We start from the raw sequence: 23,300 nt of genomic DNA on the forward strand, positions 1-23,300 counted from the left end.
GCCTCTTAAATTTCTCTAACTCGAAATATATGTTAAAGTACTAGATTTTTACTTTTTTTTTTTAAGAGAGATCCAGATCAGATGATTTGTTTTTGTTCTCTTACATCTCTCAGTAGATTCGTCATCAACCACCATTCCACATAGTGTTATATCTCTGCTTTTCTGCTCTACTCTTACTTTTTGCTCTCTCATCCACACTGCCCCATCTGCATAACCACTAAGGCATTGATGACGGAAAGACTCAAGTAATTCATATTAGCCTGTCATTCCTGTACCTCAAAGTTTTTAGTTGAAACTAGAGATGGCACGATACCACTTTTTTATGTCCAATACTGATATCATAAATTTGGATATCGGCCGATACCGATATGAATCCGATATAGTGTTTTTTTAATCAATAAAACTGTTTTTTAATATCTTGCTGCATTTTGTATAAGTTCATACTCAAATTCAAGCAAAAAAAAAAAACCCACTAAAGCTATTCTGTTATACCTGTATGCAAAAAATACACTACACCCAAAATATTTCATAGTTCAGCAATACTGATCAATCTAATAAACTTAAACCTACTCTATCCTCCCTATTCTGGTATTTTAAAGAGTAAGCAACCTAACTAATAGGGTTGCAAACTCCCAGCAAAAAAAAAAAAAAGGGAACCACCCTCCACCTCATGATGTCTTATCGACGTAATCAACTTTAATTTGATGCAGTGTGAAAAAAAATGCACAGAAATAAATTATTTTTCAAGAATAATTAAATAGATTCAACATCTTTCTTCAACAGAACTGCAGACTGCACAGATGGTACCTTCCCAAAGGAAAAAGTACTATAGCTTACTAGGGTATATTAGACTTAATAGTTACTATATACAGTAATGGACTTCTATACATTTTACATCAGATTAAAACTTTGGGTGTAAGATTCAGATAATTATTTATTAAAAGCTAGACATTTTAAATGAGAATAAGAAAGAAAAGTATGTCTCTGTGCCTCTTTTCCCTGTTAATGCCCTATCGGCCCCCCTGGCTAAATTTTGCTACATCCGCCCCTGCACAGTTACCAGCCGTCAGCTAGAAAAGGATCCTGGTGTAGAAAGTAATAATAAATTAATTCTAACAACAGCTTATCAAGCTTAAACATGCTGCTGTTGTTCACCCGCTGGTTTCCTCTTTCTGGCGCAAAGTGGGCGATAAACAAACAAGAGAGACGGACTTGCGACGGAAAAGCCGAACAGCTGATCATTAATCAGTTTCATGATTGAAGTAGCAGCAGGAGAGGGAGAGAGAGAGAAGAGGCAGTCGCTCCATATATCGGTTGTTAAGCTTAACGCTGGAATGCTTTACAAACATTCAGAGATGAACTTACACACTTGCTTTACTTCTCTCTGGGATAACTTCCTCGGAGATGAAATGGTAGCGAGGCTCCGAATGCTCAACCAGACAACAGGCCTTGCACGCTACAGCCGCTCTATCACGTGATGCATACTGCTCCGATGTGCTATGAGCGGTTATGAGCAGAGTTAAGCCATGTCACAAGTTTTGTGAGGTGCTTTTTTTTTTTAATATTTAATGGATCGGATTACATTTTTTTTCCCTCTCCGATATCCCATCCAGTAATTTAGGTCAGTATCGGACCGATACCGATACGTAATATCGGATCGGTCCATCTCTAGCTGAAACCTTATACAAACTTTATTATTTCAAAAGAATCGCAGGCAAAGCAGTCAAGTCACGGTTATGCAGTCATGGACAGGTTTGTGTGCCACACTCCTCTTTCTGCTCTCTGCTTACATCCTCTCTTTCTAAAACTAGCACCTAGGTGAAAGAAAAGGGTTGTTGACACGGATATCTTTAAAGCATTATTTTTGTGCCATTTACATTTGCATCTATCATCACTGAAACCCTTGAATGAGTTTCCATGGCAACAGCCATGTACATTATACCATGTGTTTGTGTAGATGACATTTCTGCTCATATTGTAAAACAAATGCTTCATTCGCATTTTGTTTTCATAGAAATCTTTTTTAGGTAGCGTTACATGCATGTTTTCGAGCTATGTATCTAATTCATTGGTAGGAAAGTGGTCAGCTTGTCTTTTCTTGGTTTATCTACCTTGAGCTCACATTCCAGCTAGAATTCACACTTGACTTCAGGCTCTAGGTAAAGAAGGTTTTTATGCAAAGCATGTTCTGATGACCTTAAAAATGTTTGTCTGCAAAACAGTTTGCTTATATTTAGTGGAAAAGGGCCTGACAAAGTCTACTTGAACCTGGACAGGGCTCATATAAATGATGTAACACATTGTCTTTGCTGTAAATAACTGATTGCCAGGAGATAGACTGTAAGATTCTGAAGTTTGAAAAAGGAAATATAGATAATGAGGTAACAGAATAAAAAAGCTCTTATTATTAAATTACATTATACGGACAAAGGTTTTGGTCAACACCTCACAATCTCTACAGTCAGGTATCGGTCCCATTGCCATGAGACTCCCACAAAACTTAAGTACCTACCTTGACCCACCTTCACAACTGTTTGTGACACGTACCGCAAACAGTTGGGAAAGAATGGTTCACTCCAAAAAGCTCAAAATAGTGCAGTACTGTAATAGGATGCCACCATTGCACACCAGTGTGTGAAACCTCTTCCCTCCGAGATAATCCAGGATTAACTCTAAGTTTAATTGTTGCAAATGGAAGCATTTAAGAGCAATTCAGTGATGAAACAGCAGACTATGTAAACTTACAGTGTGGAGTCATCAAGTGCCAAGGTAATGCAGTGTAATGTTCTACAGACCCAATAACTACAGAATTCAAAACAGACCACTGCTGGACTCTGGAGCAGGAGAACTGTGTTCTGTAGAGTGATGAATCCTGCTTCCTTACCTGCCTGACTCCACTGTAACATTTGCTGGAGGACAGGTAATGCTATGGGATTGTTTTACTGGGGTGGCCCCGCAGAGCCAATGAAGATAAAGCTTAGTCCTTCACCATTAGAGAATTCTGTGCTCCCGACATTATGGGAGTAATGACCTGTACCAAATGCAGTGAGTGCTCACACTTAGCATTATTATTATTATTATTATTATTATTATTATTATTATTATTATTCGTTTATTGTTATTGTCACCACAAGTACCTGCTGTACTGATTCTACCTACCTACCAGTGTTTTAGCTTCTATTTGTGACTGACCTGCTCTATGACTACCACATATTTTTTAGTCCTCCATCTGTCCTTTTGTTCTCACTTTCCATTTCCTTTGGCACTTGAATGATATCAAAAGAGGAGCAGATACACGTGCCCTATTGAGAGACCTTAAAAGAAAGTAAATCCTCTTTTAGTTCTAAGGTTTTATAAATCAGAACATAATAAAATAATTTCTGGTCCATAGCAGAATGAACAATAACACCAAAAGGTCATACCAATGTTCAGACAATTTGCAAAAAACCCAAGAACTACATACAATACAATTTTCTTTATATAGCACATTTAAAAACCAAAGGTATACCAAAGAAGTAATTAAGAGCAATAACAGATACAAATAGATACAAATATAGTGACAGGTGGGAGACATAACTAACCAGTAATACACCAGGTACAGTAGGCACAAGCCAAAAGGCTTAAGGTTAAATCATTATAAACATTAATCAGAGCAAAAAGATCAATTACAGTACACTTACAAATGCAGGCTCTAGGAAGCAGGGAAGGCTAGGCTAAATAAACAAGTTTTTAATCAAGATTTAAAAGATTGAATTGAATCAGATGTGCAAATAGCTTGAGGCAGACTATTCCACAGTTAGGGTGCAATGAAGGCGAATGTGCGGTCACCTCTGGTCTTAAGCCGAGATCCAGGTCACACCAGGAGCATTTGACCTGCTGATATAAGCGCTCTCCTGGGGGTATAAAAGCTGAGATCAGTAAGATAGATGAGCGCGGTATTATTTATGATTAGGGATGGGTATCGTTTAGGTTTTATCCGATACTGGTGCCAAACCGGTACTTTTGAAACGGTGCTTAAAGAATGGAGAACACAAAATTGGTCCAAAAACCTCTCATGTTCAGCTGTTTTTTTGTAAAAAGATAACAATGTTAGCCTTTTCTGCAGCTATAGGGGATTTATGGCATCACTCTTGGCTGGAAGCAGTGCTTAAACAATGGAAAAAACACAAACTTTGTCCAAAAACCTCTCATGTTTAGCTGTTTAACTGCAAACAAGAAGACAGCCGCATGTAGCTATGATGATATTTGCTAGTTCACCTTACATGCATTAATTTAATAACGTGGTTAGCCTACTCAACGTAAATTACATACGAACAACATTAAGCTACTCACGCAGAGAAGAACGGCTGCTGCTGCATCATCATCCTCATCATTTCTGCTACACTGGCAGGGCTAGGGGCCAGGACTCTCCTCTTCGTGTTTTTGGGGATGTTGCTAACTCCGGGTCTGATAACAGGCAACACACCCGCAGTAGATGTGCTCGGTGTGAGGTCTCGCAGCAAGCTATCAAATACGGCACATTTCTCGGCTTTTAAAAAAAACGCTATGCGTCGCCAGGTGTTTCATCGGATTTGAGGTGTTACCTCCTTTGACAGTATCACAGTATCAGCTTAAAGCACTTGTTGCAGGCTGCTGAGTTTGCATATTTTGCTGTGAAGTACAGCCAGACTTTTGACCGCTTCGCCTTGGTCATTTTTAATCTGTAGCTCTGCTCTAAAAGAACGTACGTACCTGGCCCCGCCTACTATCCTCGGAAACGTAAAATGATTGGCTAGAATCTAAAGTGTATGACATCTCAGGAAAAAAAAGCACTGAAATAAAGCACCGAAATGTGCACTGCTTTTTGGTCTGGTTACTACCGTTTATGTCAGAACCGATACCGTTACCCATCCCTATTTATGATTTTAAAAGTGAGCAATACGATTTTAAAATCAATGCGATATTTAATGGGGAGCCAGTGCAGGTCGGAAAGAACTTGAGTAATAGACTCAAACCTACCACTCCCAGTTAAGAGATGCGCAGCAGCATTTTGAACTAGCTGCAGTTAGTTAGTTAGAATTACAGTAATCAAATCTGGATGTAACAAAGGCATGGATACGTTTTTTTAAGATCCATAAGTGGTATATAGGGCTTGGCCTTAGAGATTAGACATAATTGATAGAATCTAGATTTAACTACATATCAGACTCTACAAGCTTCAGTCAATGTGTTAAATGCTGAAGTTTGTGACAGTACAATTAGGAAAAGACTGAGTAGGTATGGCATGTTGGAAGAGTTTCTGGGCGAATGTCTCTTCTCTCAAAAAGAACATGGCATGTCAACACAAACGCCTCATACCAACTGTGAAGCATGGTGGTGGAGGGGTGATAATTTGGGCTTCGAGTCAACCATTAACTCCTCTGTACACCAGAGAGTCAAATGTGAGGCCATCTGGATGATGGCTAAAGCCTGGCTGACATAACTGAAACCTTCAGACATCCACCTGGTTGAATTTTGTGTCATGACCTTAGGAGAGCTGTGTATAAACAAATGGGCTATAATTTCTATGCAACAATGTGAGAGACTGGTAAGTGATTAATAATTAATCACTTATCAGGCATTAATAATTATATCTCCATTAGTACCCTTTACATTATTGTTGCTAATTTTTCTACGATAAAATGAAATGAACACGTCCGATACAACTCACCATTTAGTTCAATGAAACAAGGACAAAGAAAAAGGAATACCCCCCTGTTTGTAATCAATCACCTGACTGCACTGAGTGTTATCAGCGTGAATATGGATATTTTCTTTTTCAGAATCAGAATACTTTATTAATCCTTAAAGAAGTTATGTGGGTTACAGTTGCTCCAAGACAGTAACAGTAACAGACTAAACTAATTAAATAATACAATATGTTAGAGTTTACAAATGTAAGAAATAGCACTAATATATAAAAATCACGCAATCATAAATCTCAAGAATATTACAGACTTCACGTGAGTGGGCATTTATCTGAGAGAAAAATTTAGATTACAAATGACATTTGAGACTGACCAAGAATCTGAATCTGAAAGCTGAGATTTGAAGTAATGTGGATGTAGTAGCAAAATCCTGGGACGAATACATCAAGTATAGTACATACAGTTTTGTTTATTTCAAAGCCAGTCACTGAAAGTGATCCTAAGATAGAAGCTATTACATGGTGTTTCAGCCTCCAGTTTTGACTGCCCCACTCTGTGGCTGCCACTTATTTTTCTGTATTAAGCTACATCTTTGAGCCTTTCCCTCTTTAGTCCTCCTGCACCTGACCTTTTCTTCTTCGTTTCTAAGGTCCTTGAATATTATCAGCAGAGAAACGGATACAGACATGTACGTGTGTTTTAGGAGTTCATACCCATACGTCAGTGCACTGAACTGTGACAAGAGTCTGCTAGGACATGAAGTCCAAAGTGGGACCAAGAGAGTTGCTGTTGTGCGGATTTTGAGAGGTTCTTGCTATTTTATTAACAGTCAAGTTGAGGAGGCCGAAACAAACCTCAGACATTTCCCAGATAAACTCACGCTCACCAACAAAAGTAACAGCATTCATATCAGCTTGTTTAAAGATGACATTGGTAGGATTGACATTTTGTTTAGCTAATCTCAAACTCTTTGCTATCTTTAGTAACTATATACTATCACTAGTATAAAACCCTGAACTGATACCATATCAGTTTTGTCCCGTCATTAGTTATGTCAAAGCCAGTGCACAATTGTTCCATTCTGAAAGGACACCATACTAGTTATAGTAGTAATAAATTCAAAATAGGTTTTAAATATGGGTACTAAGCATTAGTATGGTGTAATATGGTAAAAATATGTTACAAGTAATGTTTTTTTAAGGTAATTGAAATGGAATGGTAGTTCTTGAACAACAGTTCAAATGTAATTTATGACTCTTTATGGCAGGACTGTACACCCCATCACAATAAATGGGGAAATCTAAAACTTATTTGGCCACCTATGGCACTATTTAGCAGATTATTGGATAAGAAATCAGTAAATATAATAAAGTTATAAAGTAAATAACTTTTGGTTTAGTTTTAGTAAATGTTGATTTTGATGAATAAATATGTATTGTTTTGTATTTTAAAAAAGTAATGGCACAAACATATCGAGTACAGTTCTCCCCTCAAAAATAGAGGTTGGTCTTAGTGGAAAAAATAATTATGCCACTAGCACATGCATTATTAATCCCACCGTATGTGAAGATAAAACTGCTAGAGCAAACAGCATATTAATAGTCATGTGAGCTTCTCTCTACATATTAAGATGACCCAGTGACCTACATTTGAGGAAACAAAGGGCTTATCAGCTAATGCTGTCAGCAGAGGTCGGGGGGGAAACAAAAATGATGACAACTAGAGACTCTCTCGAGTTTAGGACCACACCCTTTTCAGCAATATTCTGTGAATTCGCTTAGACCAACTTGGGTTTGGTACTCTCTGATATTATAGCAATGACTTAGTAGAGTGTTACTGCTAAAAGAGATGGCTGGATCCATGAGCGTAACCAGAGATTTGACAATCATCATCTTTGTCTTCTAGTCAGAAAGTTCACATGGGCATTTTGACCTCAAGTGACTGAAGTCAATAACAGCAGATGCATTTGTTTCAGCGATGCAAGAGATACTCGTGTATTTATCGCTAGAGTGAAGAACTGAAGTTACAGTTCATTGCTTTTACGATTTTATTCACTAGACTTTTTTTTTTTACTTGCAATCAATTACACTGATTGCAAGGTTGACGTGACCTCAGATGTACCTACACAGCGTAGGCTAATGTCTGCATGTTTTGGTGAGTCACACCAGTGGGCACAATGGAAACAGTTTCGAGATTGTTGATGTTTTCTTCTGGTTGTCACATTAAAAGTCTGATATGCTGTTTGATTTGCTATAGTTAAAAGAAACTGATGCTGGCATTTCAAATAGGCCTAAAAAATCAGCCCCAAGCATCATAGTTTTTGAACAAAGTCTTTAAGATATAGTCATGTTTTGTTTTCACAGAAATTTGACAACTTTCTTTTTCAAATAAGTACAAACTTGCTGGAATTAAGAGGGGTGGGGGGGACAAACAAACAGAAAAAGCATGGCACAGTGTCTGAGTTTGCAAAGTTGCATTTAAACAAATTACACAAATTCTGGAATTTGATGTCCACTGGACAGCAAGTCCAAAGTGGAGATGTTTGGCCATAATGCATAGTGCCATGTTTGGCAAAAAACAATCACAGCATATCAGCATAAACATCTCATACCAACTGACAGGGCTTGGACAACTTGCAGTTACTTAGTTGACCATGAATTTCTCTGTATACCAAATTATTTCAGAGTAAAATGCACGGTAATCTGTCCAACGGCTAAGGCTTGTCACAAATGGTGTTTGTTAAGTTAATGGTGCTAAATGTGGTTCAACAAGTCACTGAATCACGGGCGTCCATATACTTAGTTTTTTACACAGAAGGACTGGAGCGAAGTTTCCTGCTTAGAGTTAAATTTTTGTCATTATGGGATTTTTCTCCCACAGAAGACCAGGAGTATTTAATCAGTACCATTTGTCTGTCTGTCTGTTTATTAGCAGTTTCCTCGAGCTCGAGGTGAAAATCATTTTAGTGAAAATCGGGTCAAAGTCACACCAAATGTGACAATCAGTTAAAACTTTATATTGTCTGCAAGGTCTTTAAACTTCACAAAAATATACTAGGCCTTTAAGACTACCTAGGTTGGCTAATCCTTTGAAGTTGATCTTCATTGTTAGGGCCCAAGGTAAAAGTTGACCTTAACATAAATTTGAAGGAAACCATATCGGGTAAAATATAATGTAAAAAGGCATGGGCTTAGCTGTATGCCACACTTGTTATTTTTTTAATCCATCATCCTGTGATGTCACATTAAAGACATAACGTTTCCAAAATCACACACTGAATTGAATAGAATAGAATAGAATTCAACTTTATTGTCATTGCACATGCACAGGTACAGGGCAACGAAATGCAATTTGCATCCAATAGTAATCCCTTACTTTACTCGTTACTGTAATCTGATTACTTTTTTCAAGTAACGCGTAACGCGTTACTGCCCATCTCTGTTCATACTTAACCAAAGTAGCATTGTATCTAACCACTAATCAGAGACTGGGTTTTTAAAGTGTATCTTTGATCAATTTGTTGCTAGCAGCCTGCAAAAAGGCATCATTTGTTTGCATTGTTTTTTTTGTTATTCATCTGCTGGGGGCAATAAATGATCACACACAATAACATTATAAGTGATTCAAACTATGTTCAGTCTTATCTCAATCTTACAGGACTCCAGAAATCTATCCGTATGTGTAAGTTTAGTTTGCTCCATGTGTTCTGTCCTGGCAGACAATTAATCAAATATTCACCAGTTTGTGTGTATCCATGTGTCCTGTCCATGTTCTTGTTCTCTTTCTCCTCATTACTCCAGGACGGCACACATCCACGCATTAATGTACTTGGCTGAGTCTGTGTGCAGGTTGTTCTCCATTACATGTCTTTTAATACAGTGTACAACACACACAGACACACAAATGCAAAAAACTTTCAGCTTCTTATGAGGCTAAAGTTCAAGGTGACATTCTGTCATTATAACCTCCATGCATGCCGTAGATTCTGCTTGGAGTTCTGTTGCTAGTATGTTGCAGAGGGTGTCTTGAGGTAATATTCAGTTGGGGCTACTTTTAACTATGTTTTCCCATTTCAGCTCCTTAGACATGGTTCCATCTATCTGTTGTCCTGACTTGAAGTCCAATCAAGTGCCTGTATCTCAGATTTAAGTGGGCTGATGGGGATGCAGGTGTAGCCTGTTACCTAAGCCTTGATTGAATTTGTGCTGAAGAGCTGCTAGTTCTCCCAATGTGGCGCCACTGCCTGTACTCTCCTCATCTGTGCCTGCTGTTAGTTTCAGCGCTTGATTGATGATTTGATAGCAACATCAGTAGTCTGCATACAGAACACCTGAATATTTTTAGCATACGCCATCACCCAGTGAATGGTTGCAAATCAGGCTGAACGAGGCTTAGAGGCCCACTGCCTGATCAGAAGAGAGTATACTAACATAAATGGCCTGCTAATATGGATGATGGAGGTATGTTTGTTGGGTTTGAGATTACTAAGACTAGCTAAGCTAATCTTTTTTTTTTCATGATAGTTACAGTAGATAGAATAATTTATAGTCCTAACCTAAATCTAAAATAACCAAATAATTTTAAATAAAGACCTAATATTTATTAAATTAAATTACTAAAACTTAAATAATACATATGAAGTATATAATCCGTGTGTCTAGCAAAAGGATTTGCTCTACTGTCAATCCCTCTAAGCCACAAATGTAGAAATTTTAGCCCTTTATAGTGATAGATTTTTATGTACATCGACGTGAATCGTATCAATGAAAACTTGCACAAACTGCCATGAGACTGTGGGTTTTTTGTGGGGTTTTTTTTTTTTTTTTTTCTTTATACAAAGTCGTCATTTTAATTTTTTTCCAGTGAAAGTCATGATTATTCTCTTTTGGCATGGACATGGACAGCGAGAGAAACCGTGGTCAATTAGTTACTGCTGTTACTTGTTTGAAGTCTGCTCCCTGGGGAGCATGTGTAGTTGGTGCATTGTAACATCCAAACAGCAGTGCATTCAGTGCAATTTCATCTATAGTGTTTTATCGTCCTTGTGCCAGTAGTTACTTTTTCCTTGTTAAAGTTTACTTTGGATTTTTTAGGTCAATGTAGAGGGAAAGACACAGTAGAACTCAACCCCAAAAAACCCAACATGTCTTTATAAGATGGTTTAACCTCGACCCGAACTCTTCCACGACATGCATTTTTAATTTCTCTTTGATATTTGGGCATATTGGGGCCCGATGAATGTAAAAATAAAGAATTGCCAGATTTTTTTTTTTCTTACCTTATTTTTGTTTTTAAGAAAAATAAGAGCCATATATGAGGATATTCGTTTAAAGTTTTGATAGAACAGCAGCAGTATAATGTCCTCGTAAGTGGATATCAGGCCCATGTAGAGCACTGGTCACTCTTCTGTATAAAGTTGCTTCAGTTCATTGAGGTTCGCAGGCATTTGTTTATGCCACACCATCTGATTTGGGTTTTGCAACACATCGTTCTTTTTGTGAGCTATTTAGACCTTTCTTTGATAATGTGCATGGATCATTGTTGCTTTACCTATTGGACAGATGGCTTCACATTGGACTGCACAGTGTTTTTAGGTATACAAAGGAGTTCATGTTACTGTGGCTGCAAAATAAGTCCAAATTATTATACCTCCACCAACGTGCTTGACAGTTGGTTTGAGGTGTTTGTGCTGATATGCTGTATTGTGTATTATGTGTATTATGGGCAGTCATGACCACTTTGGTCTTATCTGTCCAAAAGACATTGTTTGTGAAGTTTTTTTGTCCTCCTGACAAACAAGCCATACTTGTTCAGTCTTTTTCTAATTGTACTGTCATGAATTTAATCTTTCCTATTGAATAAGCTTTTGATCATTTTAAAAAAAAAGTGATGCCCTAGTATATAAAACCTCAATATTTAAAGAGGGTATCCATTCTTTTTCACATTAATGTATAAAGTATAATAACATGGATTAGCCTGAGTCATCTGGTATATTTAGCAGAAAGTAATAAAACTCTTAATATCAATGACTAAGAATTTCATTGGTCACAAAATGTCCTCCTCTCTTAGGTGAGTACACTCTCTACCTCTTTTGAACCCATCTCTGTACTTATGCATTTTATTTATATTCAGTTGGAGCTTAAACTGTAGTTTTATCAGGGACACTTGAATGGTTACATAATGTTTCCTCTCTTATTTTTGACATTACCAGGTTGTCATGACTTTTTCCTATGATTTTCTGTCAACTCTGGAAAAACCTATGATAGAGATATAATGGACACATGTAGGGAGGCAGATGTGCTTACGTAACATTAGATGTACATGGAAACCTGCCTGAATGACTTGCTGAAAGACTAGATTCAGGAGAATGAGTGCTAGCACAGAAGCTAATTTATTATTAATTGACCAAATAGTTATTAGCAATTTTATCAACAGGTGTAATTACTTCTCGTTTATATCTGTATATTCGACTTTTTTGGCATACACACATTAAATGCATTTTCAACATCCAAAGTTGGAGCAACATCATGTTAAGCTTTATTAGTTAGCTACATTTAGCTGGAATCTTTTAGGATCTGTCCATATAGCGCAGCATTTTCTGTTTGTGTTTCCATTGATAGTTTAGCACAGTCTAGCAGGGGCTGTAGTCTGGTGTAGTGGTGTAGGTGGGGTTGCCAACAACTAACAAATAAGAGACCCTCTGGCATGCCAGAAGCACAATGCACAGAAAGCTGGGCATAGTGTAAATAAGTGCTGTATGTTCATGCAGCCCATGAGTGACCCTAGAAAATTTGCAAGTAGGTGTTTTTTGCCAGCTGGTCAGGAAATTTTTTCTCCAGTGACCAAATCAGGATGACATTTGAGCAAGTATATGACACTGGCAGTAAAGCAGAAGTTGACCTCTTTTATAGGTTATTCATCCCAAAATTGAGGTGCTAGAATGAGTCAGTTTATTATGTGATACAAGGAATTGTGAAGCTGATGGGGCGCTCTCACCAGCATATAAAAGAATGTTTTCTTATTTTTGTATTGAGCACACATCCTGTCTTTATTTTTTATGTTTTTAGATCAGTGCCACTTACTTTGAGTCTCAAAAAGAACCATTGTGAATTGGTAAAATAATATGTTGATGTGTTTGTAAAATGCATTGTGTCATCATTTCAACACAAACCTGCTATCTGCAGACCTAATCATTATTTATTCCCCCACTGTTGCTATGATTGTTCAGTTTCATTCCAGCTCGCTGTGTGCTAATGTCCATGTGGAGCAGACTGCAATGCAAACTGTGGATGTAACCATACATCTTAGTCAAAGTACATCAGCTGCTGGCCCTTAATTACATAGCAGTTGAACTCTGTTAGGAGGCAGAAGAAAAACGAAAGAAAGGAAAAGGAAATGTCAGCATACGGCTTGCTGAAGGCTGGGATTTAAAAAACAAAACAGACGACATGAGCTTCAGAGAAAGGAGAAGGGGATTAATTCTTGATTTAAGCTTTTCATCTATTCTAAAAATGCAAAGAGAGCTGCCAAGTTTTCTCAGCATGCTTAAGCATGCTTTCTCAGCTGCTTCTGATCGGTCTTGAGCAGGTAGCGCTAACCCATTAACAATGCAATTTATACCTGGGGATTGCTGCACTCCATAAAGGACTCTTTACCACTTCTTAACATTTGTTTCACCTCACCTTTATATTTATATTCCTCCTCTTTTTTCCTACCTTGCCGCTGCTGAACATAGAAAAGCTGTTGCCATGGTAACATTTGTGCCTGTGGGATTCATTTTTGTTGTTTTTGGTTTGTTTTTGTTTTTTTACAGTCATCTATGCATTTCCTTAGCCCACTGTCAGGTGGTAATTTTAAGTTTTTCAGTCATTTCACAAACAGCACTTTGAGTTGCTAATGCCACTGAAAGGTTCACCGTATGGACAGATGGGTTAAATGCCTTTTGTGCTGCATAAATGGGCAGGATGTGACTATTTTCCATTCTCTTTTTTTGGGAGAGAAGTGTGTTTTGGAAAATGCAACTGTGACCAGTTAGATAAGATTCTATGGCGTCACTCCCTGCTGGATATGCACGGTACTATATAAAGAGCTTAAAAAAAATAAACACTTATCAATAGCCAGCAAGAGAATACAGCTGTGTGGAAATGCACCAGCTGTTTCAGAGGTGAACAAATAAACTTGAACAAATAATCGCTTCAGGCCAGAACAACATATGCAAACAAACAGCACTCTTCTGTCTCTATCATGGGCACAATATTTCAAAACTGTAGACAAAAGTCATGATATTTAGCTATTTAAGGCTCAAAGCCAGATACCAAAAGCAAACAAGATCTCTCTGTCTCTATACGAGAAACTGCTGTGGTAGCCAAAGAATCCTGTTTTATTCTTTTTCTTTTGCCTTCTTTTGGCTGCTCTTTAGCGATTGACACAGCAGTGTATCTGCCTCTGTCTCGTCCATCCCTTGCATCCTCTTATGTCACACCAACCGTCTACATGTCCTCTTTCACAACATCAATGAACCCTCTCTGTGGCCTTCTTTTCCTCCTGCCTGACTGCTCCATCTCCAGCATCCTTTGTCTAGTATAGCCGCTATTCTTCCTCTCTACATGTCCAGACCGTCTCAGCTTCACCTCTCTAACTTTGTCTCCAAACAGCTCAACCTGAACTGTCTGTCTGATATTCTTATCCTGTCCATCCTTGACACTTCCAGTGAAAATTGTATTCATTTTTGAAAACTTCATTAAAATGCAGATAAAGGCAGCACTTTTGAGACTTCACAAAAGTATATGCAAATTGACCAGGAGACCATTTTCAGTATTTTGTCAAGAGCATTCTGATTTTTCATGGCCAGTAAAGCCAATGTTTTCATGTGCACGTATTGTTGTTGCATACATAATACTGTAAAAAAACAAACAAACAAAAAAAAACTGTTGTGATAATGACCTAGATGTTTCGGGCATATAATGAACAGGATTTTGCATGGAGCTTATTTTCTTGGTTGAATGTTGCTTGTAGATGGACTATAAAGTATGCTTGCTTGGTAAAACTGGTGTAACCCATTCCCTCACTGACCTGGGACTGCAAAAAACTGGCTTCAGTGGCTTCAGGACCTCCTGTTCGATCTACTCATGAATACAGATGAATCCTTCAGGTGGCTTTTAGTAAACTCCAAATGGGCTGTCATGTGTCTTTTATTGAGGAATAGCTTCTCTCTGGCCACTCTACCATACAGGCCTGATTGGTGGAGTGCTGCAGAAATGATTTTCTTTCTGTAAGGTTGTCCTTGCTCCACATAGCAATGCTGGAGCTCTGCCAAACTTGAGTTTAAAAAGTTGAGCTTTGAGGGTTTTTTAGACTGACATAGTGTGACAAACAATCATTAACTTTCAGTTTTTTAATGCAGTTTAATTGGATATTTATGGTAAACACCGTTGTCATTGTCTTCCTGTTGTCAGGTGGCGAGATGGGAGCATCGTACACGAAGACTCTCGGGGCTCTTTGGTAGCCCCTACCTGGCCTGTTGCTGCTTGGGCTTCGTCATTATACTGCTAAACATTTACCGCAGCCACAGGTGAGGAACACACTTTTAACCATAACAAAATATGGTTTGTTATCCCCCTCATCCAGTCCAACAATTTTAAATTTGTACGTCACCTTTGATTGAAAGAAAGCCTTGGTTCTCATAACATTGGATGGCAGGCCTTCACCAGTCCAGTGGTCACTTGGACATCATTGGACATATAAGCCTGTATGAATTTGTCCCCTTTTACACTCTTTGTTTCGGTTTCTTCTTCTGTTTCGTCCCACCTCTGTGCCTTCTTTTTCTGCTTTCTCCACAGCTCCTTTTTCCTTCCTCCTTGCTCTTTATCTGTGCCCACGGTTCTGTATGTGGCAGTATCACCCCACGCTTTACCACTTCCTATATGGTGTCCATACACCCACACCTCCCCCTGTGGGTCAAAATGATGACAAAGGATTCTCAACAAAGCCACACACAGACTGTATGTCAATGCAACAACAAGCCTTTTTTCCCCTCTCTCAAAGGATCTGTGTGATGTCTGTTGCTGGGCAACAAACATTTTGGGAACAGGCTGGTCCAAAGAGATAAATTGTCTTGCCAGTTTTCTCTTGTGCTCAGGAAGAGAATTTTTATCAACTCACCATGCATTCTGAGTAGCTAAATATAGCTGTGGGACAAAGCGATTTATTCACTCACTCATTCATTCACAAGAACTGAAAATGTGAATTAGGTGATTAAATGCTGTAATAAACTTGGATGTAGTCATATAAGGCTGCAAACAAGGATACTGAATAGGAAGCTGTGGTTCCATGTCTTGTCAGAGGAAAAAAGGCAAGACTTCTGGATGTCCTTTGGAGAGACGAGTTAAAGTGAAAATGTTTGGGAAAATCCATGTTTGATGAAAACCAAACAAAGCAAACCCAAACATTATGGCTAATGGGTAAATTTTCTCATTTCAGTGCAGCTAGCCAACAGTGTTTTAGTTTTAGTGACCTTGTTTTTCACTGAGTCAGCAGATCTGTCACTGCTTAGCTAACATAACTTAAGTCTATTAGCAGCAACCGACGAGCCAGCCAGTGACTCTAACTTTAAAGACTTATATCTTAGATCCTGCTTCACAGACAGCTGTGACAGTTTCAGCATAGGGCTCCATGGTGTAAATTGGCCTTAATACATGTACTGTTTCATGTCCACTTTAAGAGGGTTGTGCTTAAATAAACACTTGCAAACTGCAATTAACTGAAGCAACACATAATGAAGAAATATAGAATCCTATGAATACTTTTCTCTTCACAACTATATACACTGATAGTACCGTAAGTTTGCGGGCCATGAAGTTAAATGTTAGCATGTTCACTTCTTAATAGTACAATTAGAAAGGACCCTTGGGTTTAGCCCACACAGTCTGTAAATTTAGCTAATTATATTTAAAACCAAATGTATCCCTGACAAAGCAATTATTAGAGCGCATTTATTTAGAAATCTTTATCGTGAGGTTCGTGTAAATTCGTGCAGCAAACCTAGATACAACAAAGCCTGTCAGCTTTTTCAGTCAAACACCTTGAACTTCACTGCATCATGTACATGTAGCTGTGTAAAGGTGCAGGTTTCATATCCCTCCATGTGTCACTGCTGCTGCTTGCTTCAACTCCTACACGCCCCAACATCCACCTGTTATCTGAATGGATAATTACTCATCAACTATTTTCTTTGTTAGGAATAAACTTGACATTGTAAGGGAAACAAGCTATCCAAATCTACCTGATCCTGTGTACAAAATGCATCATTCATGTATCATGAATTAAAGGTGATTGGCCAGATTCTTTGGAAAGCTAAGTTCAGTTTCACTAGTCACACCCGTGCCTGATTACTGCTAAACATGAATCAAGAAATCGCTTGCATAGAAACTGTCTGACAAAGTGAATTGGGCTAATACATCTAAAAAAGTAACACATTACACTGTGATATAAAGACATAGCCAAGAAACAAAGTCTTTTACATCTATCAGTGCAGAGTTACAAAGCTATCACTAAGATTTTCTGACTCCAGTGAATCACAGTGATTGCCATTATCGACAAACAGAGAAACCTTCAAACACCTTCCCAGAAATGGCCGACCTACCAACATTACACAAATAGCGCATCAATCACTCATCCAGGAGTAGGGATGGGTATCGTTTAGGTTTTATCCGATACCGGTGCCAAATCGGTACTTTTGAAACGGTGCCGGTGCTCAAACGGTGCTCAAACCGGTGCTTAAAGAATGGAGAACACAAAATTGGTACAAAAACCTCTCATGTTCAGCTGGTTTTTTGTAAAAAGATAACAATGTTAGCCTTTTCTGCAGCTATAGGGCATATATGGTATCACTCTTGGCTGGAAGCAGTGCTTAATCAATGGAAAAAACACAAACTTTATCCAAAACCTCTCATGTTTAACTGTTTTCCACTTTTTCTTTGGTCATTTTAGCCTTTTTGGCCAGGGTGAAGGGAGTATCTGCCATCAAACAAGAAGACAGCCGCATGTAGCTATGATGATGTTTGCTAGTTCACCTTACATGCATTAATGTAATAACGTGGTTAGCCTACTCAACGTAAATTACACACGAACATTAAGCTACTCACGCAGAGAAGAACGGCTGCTGCATCATCATCCTCATCATTTCTGATACACTGGCAGGGCTAGGGGCCAGGACTCTCCTCTTCGGGGTTTTTGGGGGATATTGCTAACTCCGGGTCAGATAACAGGCAACCCACGCACAGTAGATGCGCTCGGTGTGAGGTCTTGCAGCAAGCTATCATACGGCGCATTTCTGGGCTTTAAAAAAAAAAACGCTATGCATCGCCAGGTGTTTCATCGGATTTGAGGTGTTACCTCCTTTGACAGTATCACAGTATCAGCTTAAAGCACTTGTTGCAGGCTGCTGAGTTTGCATATTTTGCTGTGAAGTACAGCCAGACTTTTCGCCTTGGGCATTTTAATCTGTAGCTCTGCTCTAAAAGAACGTACGTACCTGGCCCCGCCTACTATCCTCGGAAACGTAAAATTATTGGCTAGAAGTGTATCACAGCTCAGGAAAAAAAAGCACCGAAATAAAGCACCGAAATGTGCGCTGCTTTTCGGTCTGGTTACTACCGTTTATGTCAGAACCGGTGCCATCATGGCACCGGACACCGGTACCCATCCCTATCCAGGAGGTCTCAGAATAACCCCGAAAAACATCTAAAGAACTCCAGACCTCACTTGCCTCCATTAAGGTCAGAGTTCATGATTCACCAATAAGACGGAGGCTGGGCAAAAGTGGGATCCGTGGGAGAGTCCAAGGAGAAAACCACTGGTGATCAAAAAGAGTACACATTTGCCAAAAAAGCTCCCCAAACATCTTGATGATCCCCAAAACCTTTAGGAAAATATTCTATGGACTGACGAGAGCAAAGTTGAACTTTTTGGAACGTTTGAGTTCCGTTACATTTATCATAAATATGAACACATCGTTTCATTTAAAAAAAAAAAAAAGCATCATACCAACAATTGTGGCACCAGCATAGTACTGGTAGTGTGATGATCTGGAACTGCTTTGCTGTTTTGGGACGACCTGCCATAATTGATGGAACTATGAATTCTGCTCTCCACCAGAAAATCCTGGTGAAAGTCTGTCCAGTAGTTTCTGCACAGAAGCTGAAGCACAAAGTGTGAACTTTTAAATGCAATTAAGATTCTTTAGAATTACCTTAAACAGGCCGTTCATGATTGCAAAAATCTCCAATGTAGCTGAAGTGCCAGTTATCTCAAACACTTGATTGCAATTTTTTCGCCAAGGGTGGCACAACCAGTTATTAGGTTGAAGGGCAATCGGTTTTTCATATAGAACGTTGGTAGGTTTGGACAACCTTTTCCATTCCCTTAATAAATGATTTTAAAACTGCATTTTGTATTTACTCAGGTTATCTCTGTATAATATCAAATTTCTTTGATGATCCGAAACAGTTTGACAGATATTCAAAAAAATAGATTTTTGTGCGCGTTTAGAGGGCAGCACACAGAGGGCTCTGCTGTAAACATTTGAAAATAAATAAAGGTGAAGTGGTAGCTTTATATACAGTGGGGCAAAAAAGTATTTAGTCAGCCACCGATTGTGCAAGTTCCCCCACTTAAAATGATGACAGAGGTCAGTAATTTGCACCAGAGGTACACTTCAACTGTGAGAGACAGAATGTGAAAAAAAAATCCATGAATCCACATGGTAGGATTTGTAAAGAATTTATTCGTAAATCAGGGTGGAAAATAAGTATTTGGTCACCTCAAACATGGAAAATCTCTGGCTCTCACAGACCTGTAACGTCTTCTGTAAGACGCTTTTCTGTCCCCCACTCGTTACCTGTATGAATGGCACCTGTTTGAACCCATCATCTGTATAAAAGACACCTGTCCACAGCCTCAAACAGTCAGACTCCAAACTCCGCCATGGCCAAGACCAAAGAGCTTTCGAAGGACACCAGGAAAAGTATTGTAGACCTGCACCAGACTGGGAAGAGTGAATCTACAATAGGCAAGCAGCTTGGTGTGAAAAAATCAACTGTGGGAGCAATCATCAGAAAATGGAAGACATACAAGACCACTGATAATCTCCCTCGATCTGGGGCTCCACGCAAGATCTCATCCCGTGGGGTCAAAATGATCATGAGAACGGTGAGCAAAGATCCCAGAACCACACGGGGGGACCTGGTGAATGACCTGCAGAGAGCTGGGACCAAAGTAACAAAGGTCACCATCAGTAACACACTACAACGGCAGGGAATCAAATCCCGCAGTGCCAGACGTGTTCCGCTGCTGAAGCCAGTGCATGTCCAGGCCCGTCTGAAGTTTGCCAGAGAGCACATGGATGATACAGCAGAGGATTGGGAGAATGTCATGTGGTCAGATGAAACCAAAGTAGAACTTTTTGGTATAAACTCAACTCGTCGTGTTTGGAGGAAGAAGAATACTGAGTTGCATCCCAAGAACACCATACCTACTGTGAAGCATGGGGGTGGAAACATCATGCTATGGGGCTGTTTTTCTGCCAAGGGGACAGGACGACTGATCCGTGTTAAGGACAGAATGAATGGGGCCATGTATCGTGAGATTTTGAGCCAAAACCTCCTTCCATCAGTGAGAACTTTGAAGATGAAACGAGGCTGGGTCTTCCAACATGACAATGATCCAAAACACACCGCCCGGGCAACAAAGGAGTGGCTCCGTAAGAAGCATTTGAAAGTCCTGGAGTGGCCTAGCCAGTCTCCAGACCTCAACCCCATAGAAAATCTGTGGCGGGAGTTGAAAGTCCGTGTTGCTCGGCGACAGCCCCAAAACATCACTGCTCTCGAGAAGATCTGCATGGAGGAATGGGCCAAAATACCAGCTACTGTGTGTGCAAACCTGGTAAAGACCTATAGTAAACGTTTGACCTCTGTTATTGCCAACAAAGGTTATGTTACAAAGTATTGAGTTGTATTTTTGTTATTGACCAAATACTTATTTTCCACCCTGATTTACGAATAAATTCTTTACAAATCCTACCATGTGAATTCATGGATTTTTTTTTTCACATTCTGTCTCTCACAGTTGAAGTGTACCTCTGGTGCAAATTACTGACCTCTGTCATCATTTTAGGTGGGGGAACTTGCACAATCGGTGGCTGACTAAATACTTTTTTGCCCCACTGTATGCATCCTGAACCAGAACTATTTATCAAAACAAATTTGTTCAATTCAAAAATTAATTCGATGAAGTCGCTGGTTGGACTTAAGTGAGTCAGTTGTTGGGCTTGCAGGCAGCACTTCTGATGAGCGCTGCACATGTGAAAGTCAACAAAATATATTTGAGCAGGAATGCTTTTAGTGTCTGTCCTGTAAGGTAATGACTAAGTGAAACACTGAATCCTTGGAAAGTGGAAAATGTTTTTTTTATTTAGTATTTTTTGCTGACAAATTATTTATCCTCTTTTTGTACTTGCTTGCAAATTCTGAAGCACGGTTTTCTTGATTATTGAAATAAACCTTCCTTGAAGGTCACATTTCTAATAATTGGGTATATACAGTCTATTGCATAATGTTTTCTGCAGTTTCAACAAAAACCTTTTAGAGTCTTATGCTAGGTTGGATTTGGGAATTACAAATCTCTAGACAACATGCAGCAGATCTGGGGGATATAACAGTTAGGGAGTCAACTTGCATAGCCCCATACAAATTATTGCACTTTTTATTGAAACTGCATGGTTGCAGCTACCAGCATAAAAGTCTTTAACTTTTAATCAGTGTAACCTGATTATAAAAATGAGGCAAACAAGTTTAGCTGCTCTACTTATTACAAATAGCTGTGCCAACCAACTGGACCACTTTCAATTGCATGGCGATTGCACAGGTAGCCTTCTTGGAGGCAACCTGTCTCCAAACAGTCGTAATCTCCCTCACATTAACGGTCTCCGTTAGACACTCTCATTCTCAGACAGATTGGCAAAGGTTTGCATTTAATTACTGTCTAATCTATAAACCCAGACGGATTGTGAACACATTGCAATCAGTCCAAGTCAGTCTGTAGGTCTGTGATGTGTCTCTCTGCAATATGGGACTTGAGTCAACCTTTGCTTTTATATTGGAGTATAACCAAAGTACAACCAGGTGGCAAAGGTTCCCAAGCACCAATCTCATTTTGTGTCTATGTCACTAGATGTAGATGAATTTCTGATTAAAAATCTTTAAGCTTCTGGCCGGACTCTGAGTGTAAGTAGTTAATATGTGCTTCTGTTAAATTATGAATGTCTATGCATGCAGACAGTAACAGACTTTGTGGATTTGTCACAGTTAATCGCTGTATTATCATAAACAGATTGCATGTAATTGCCAACTTGGTGGAATTTCTTAACAAACTGATGATCCACTAAAGGTGGTTTGACTTTGAGTGATCACTGACCTTGTTCCCATCTTCAAACCAACCACTTCAGTCGCAACAACAGTGGAGTCCAAGTTAACTGCACAGTTTCATTAATTTTGGCCATAGCAAAGTCTCTAACCATTACTTTCGTAGTGTGAATGTAGTATTAAGGTCCTCAGTTAAATAAAGGTGTTGTTTGTTACATCTGGGGTTTTTTGCTGTTCTGTTTTTTCTTTTTCTAGTCAGGACTCTTTAATATTATTAAACACAAAAATAAAGACCTATTCTGGTATTTATATAATGGCAGTTAAACCAGTAAAATCATTTTAAAAATCATTAAAAACCATCTGTTTTGTAGAAGAGTTTATTATTTGACCGATGATGAAACCACAACAGTGTCACGCCGGTGCTCCAAAATGAACTTTGTAAGGGAAATCAGTGGGACTTTAATTTAACAAAATTGCTGCAGAAATGTGTAGAATAGCAAAACACCACAAGTAAAATAGATGAGGTTGAATGACGTATTCACCCGGTGAAAAACTTGATTTAGCGCTAATTACCATAGTAACAAAGACAGAGTAAAGCTGTTAGTGAGCAGACATGAACATTAATGAATGTTGGGTTTGGGTTTTTTTGTTTATCAATCAAAGTGACTCATTACCCACGTATTTGGCACGTGGGCATTGTTCTGGTCAATTCAAGCCCACTAAGTCAGATAATATACTATTCATTGTTTATGACAAAATAATCTTTCCTTGAGTGAGAGCACGATGGCATGACCTGTAGAAAAGGTCTAGCTGCCTGGTAGTTGAAACAGGACATTTTAATCTTTGTGGTATGTGTTCTAACCATGCATCCATTTGTTCACCTTGAATGCACCGTTTCTATTTTTAGAGTTGAAGACATCAGTGCCCTGCTTGCTTTTTCTACCAATGCTACAGCCTCATTTCTCAACTAAAAGCTTACATTTGCTAGTTCTGCTGCTGTTCATATAAAAACTTTATCTTACCAAAAAACATTTGTATTCATATTGTCTCTCAGCATGCCATGAAGAGTGATGAAGTCAAAGTACTATACACTCAAAAAAATAATTCATTGGATGAACTTAATTTCATCTTGCCACCTATATTCCATCTAAACAAATCATGTTAAATCAATCCATCTTGATTGTGTTGTTTCAACACTAAATATGTTTGTAAGTGT

The 23,300-nt window shown here is 38.8% G+C and overlaps 1 protein-coding gene across 1 annotated transcript in view; it reads left to right on the top strand.

Moving 5' to 3' along the window:
• The window catches only part of pemt (phosphatidylethanolamine N-methyltransferase), an 83,566-nt gene that overhangs the window by 8,597 nt on the left and 51,669 nt on the right, over nucleotides 1-23,300 (top strand). The window contains exon 3 of the mRNA XM_086302827.1: nucleotides 15,122-15,237. Within this exon, the coding sequence (XP_086158953.1) occupies nucleotides 15,122-15,237 (116 nt within the window). The remainder of the gene's footprint in view (nucleotides 1-15,121; nucleotides 15,238-23,300) is intronic.

The sequence above is a fragment of the Aulonocara sp. 'chitande type north' Nkhata Bay genome, linkage group LG8 (genome assembly GCF_057382095.1).
Source record: "Aulonocara sp. 'chitande type north' Nkhata Bay isolate Kocher_YH1m ecotype deep benthic linkage group LG8, A_spYH_male_GT1.1, whole genome shotgun sequence".
Lineage (NCBI taxonomy): Eukaryota > Metazoa > Chordata > Actinopteri > Cichliformes > Cichlidae > Aulonocara > Aulonocara sp. 'chitande type north' Nkhata Bay.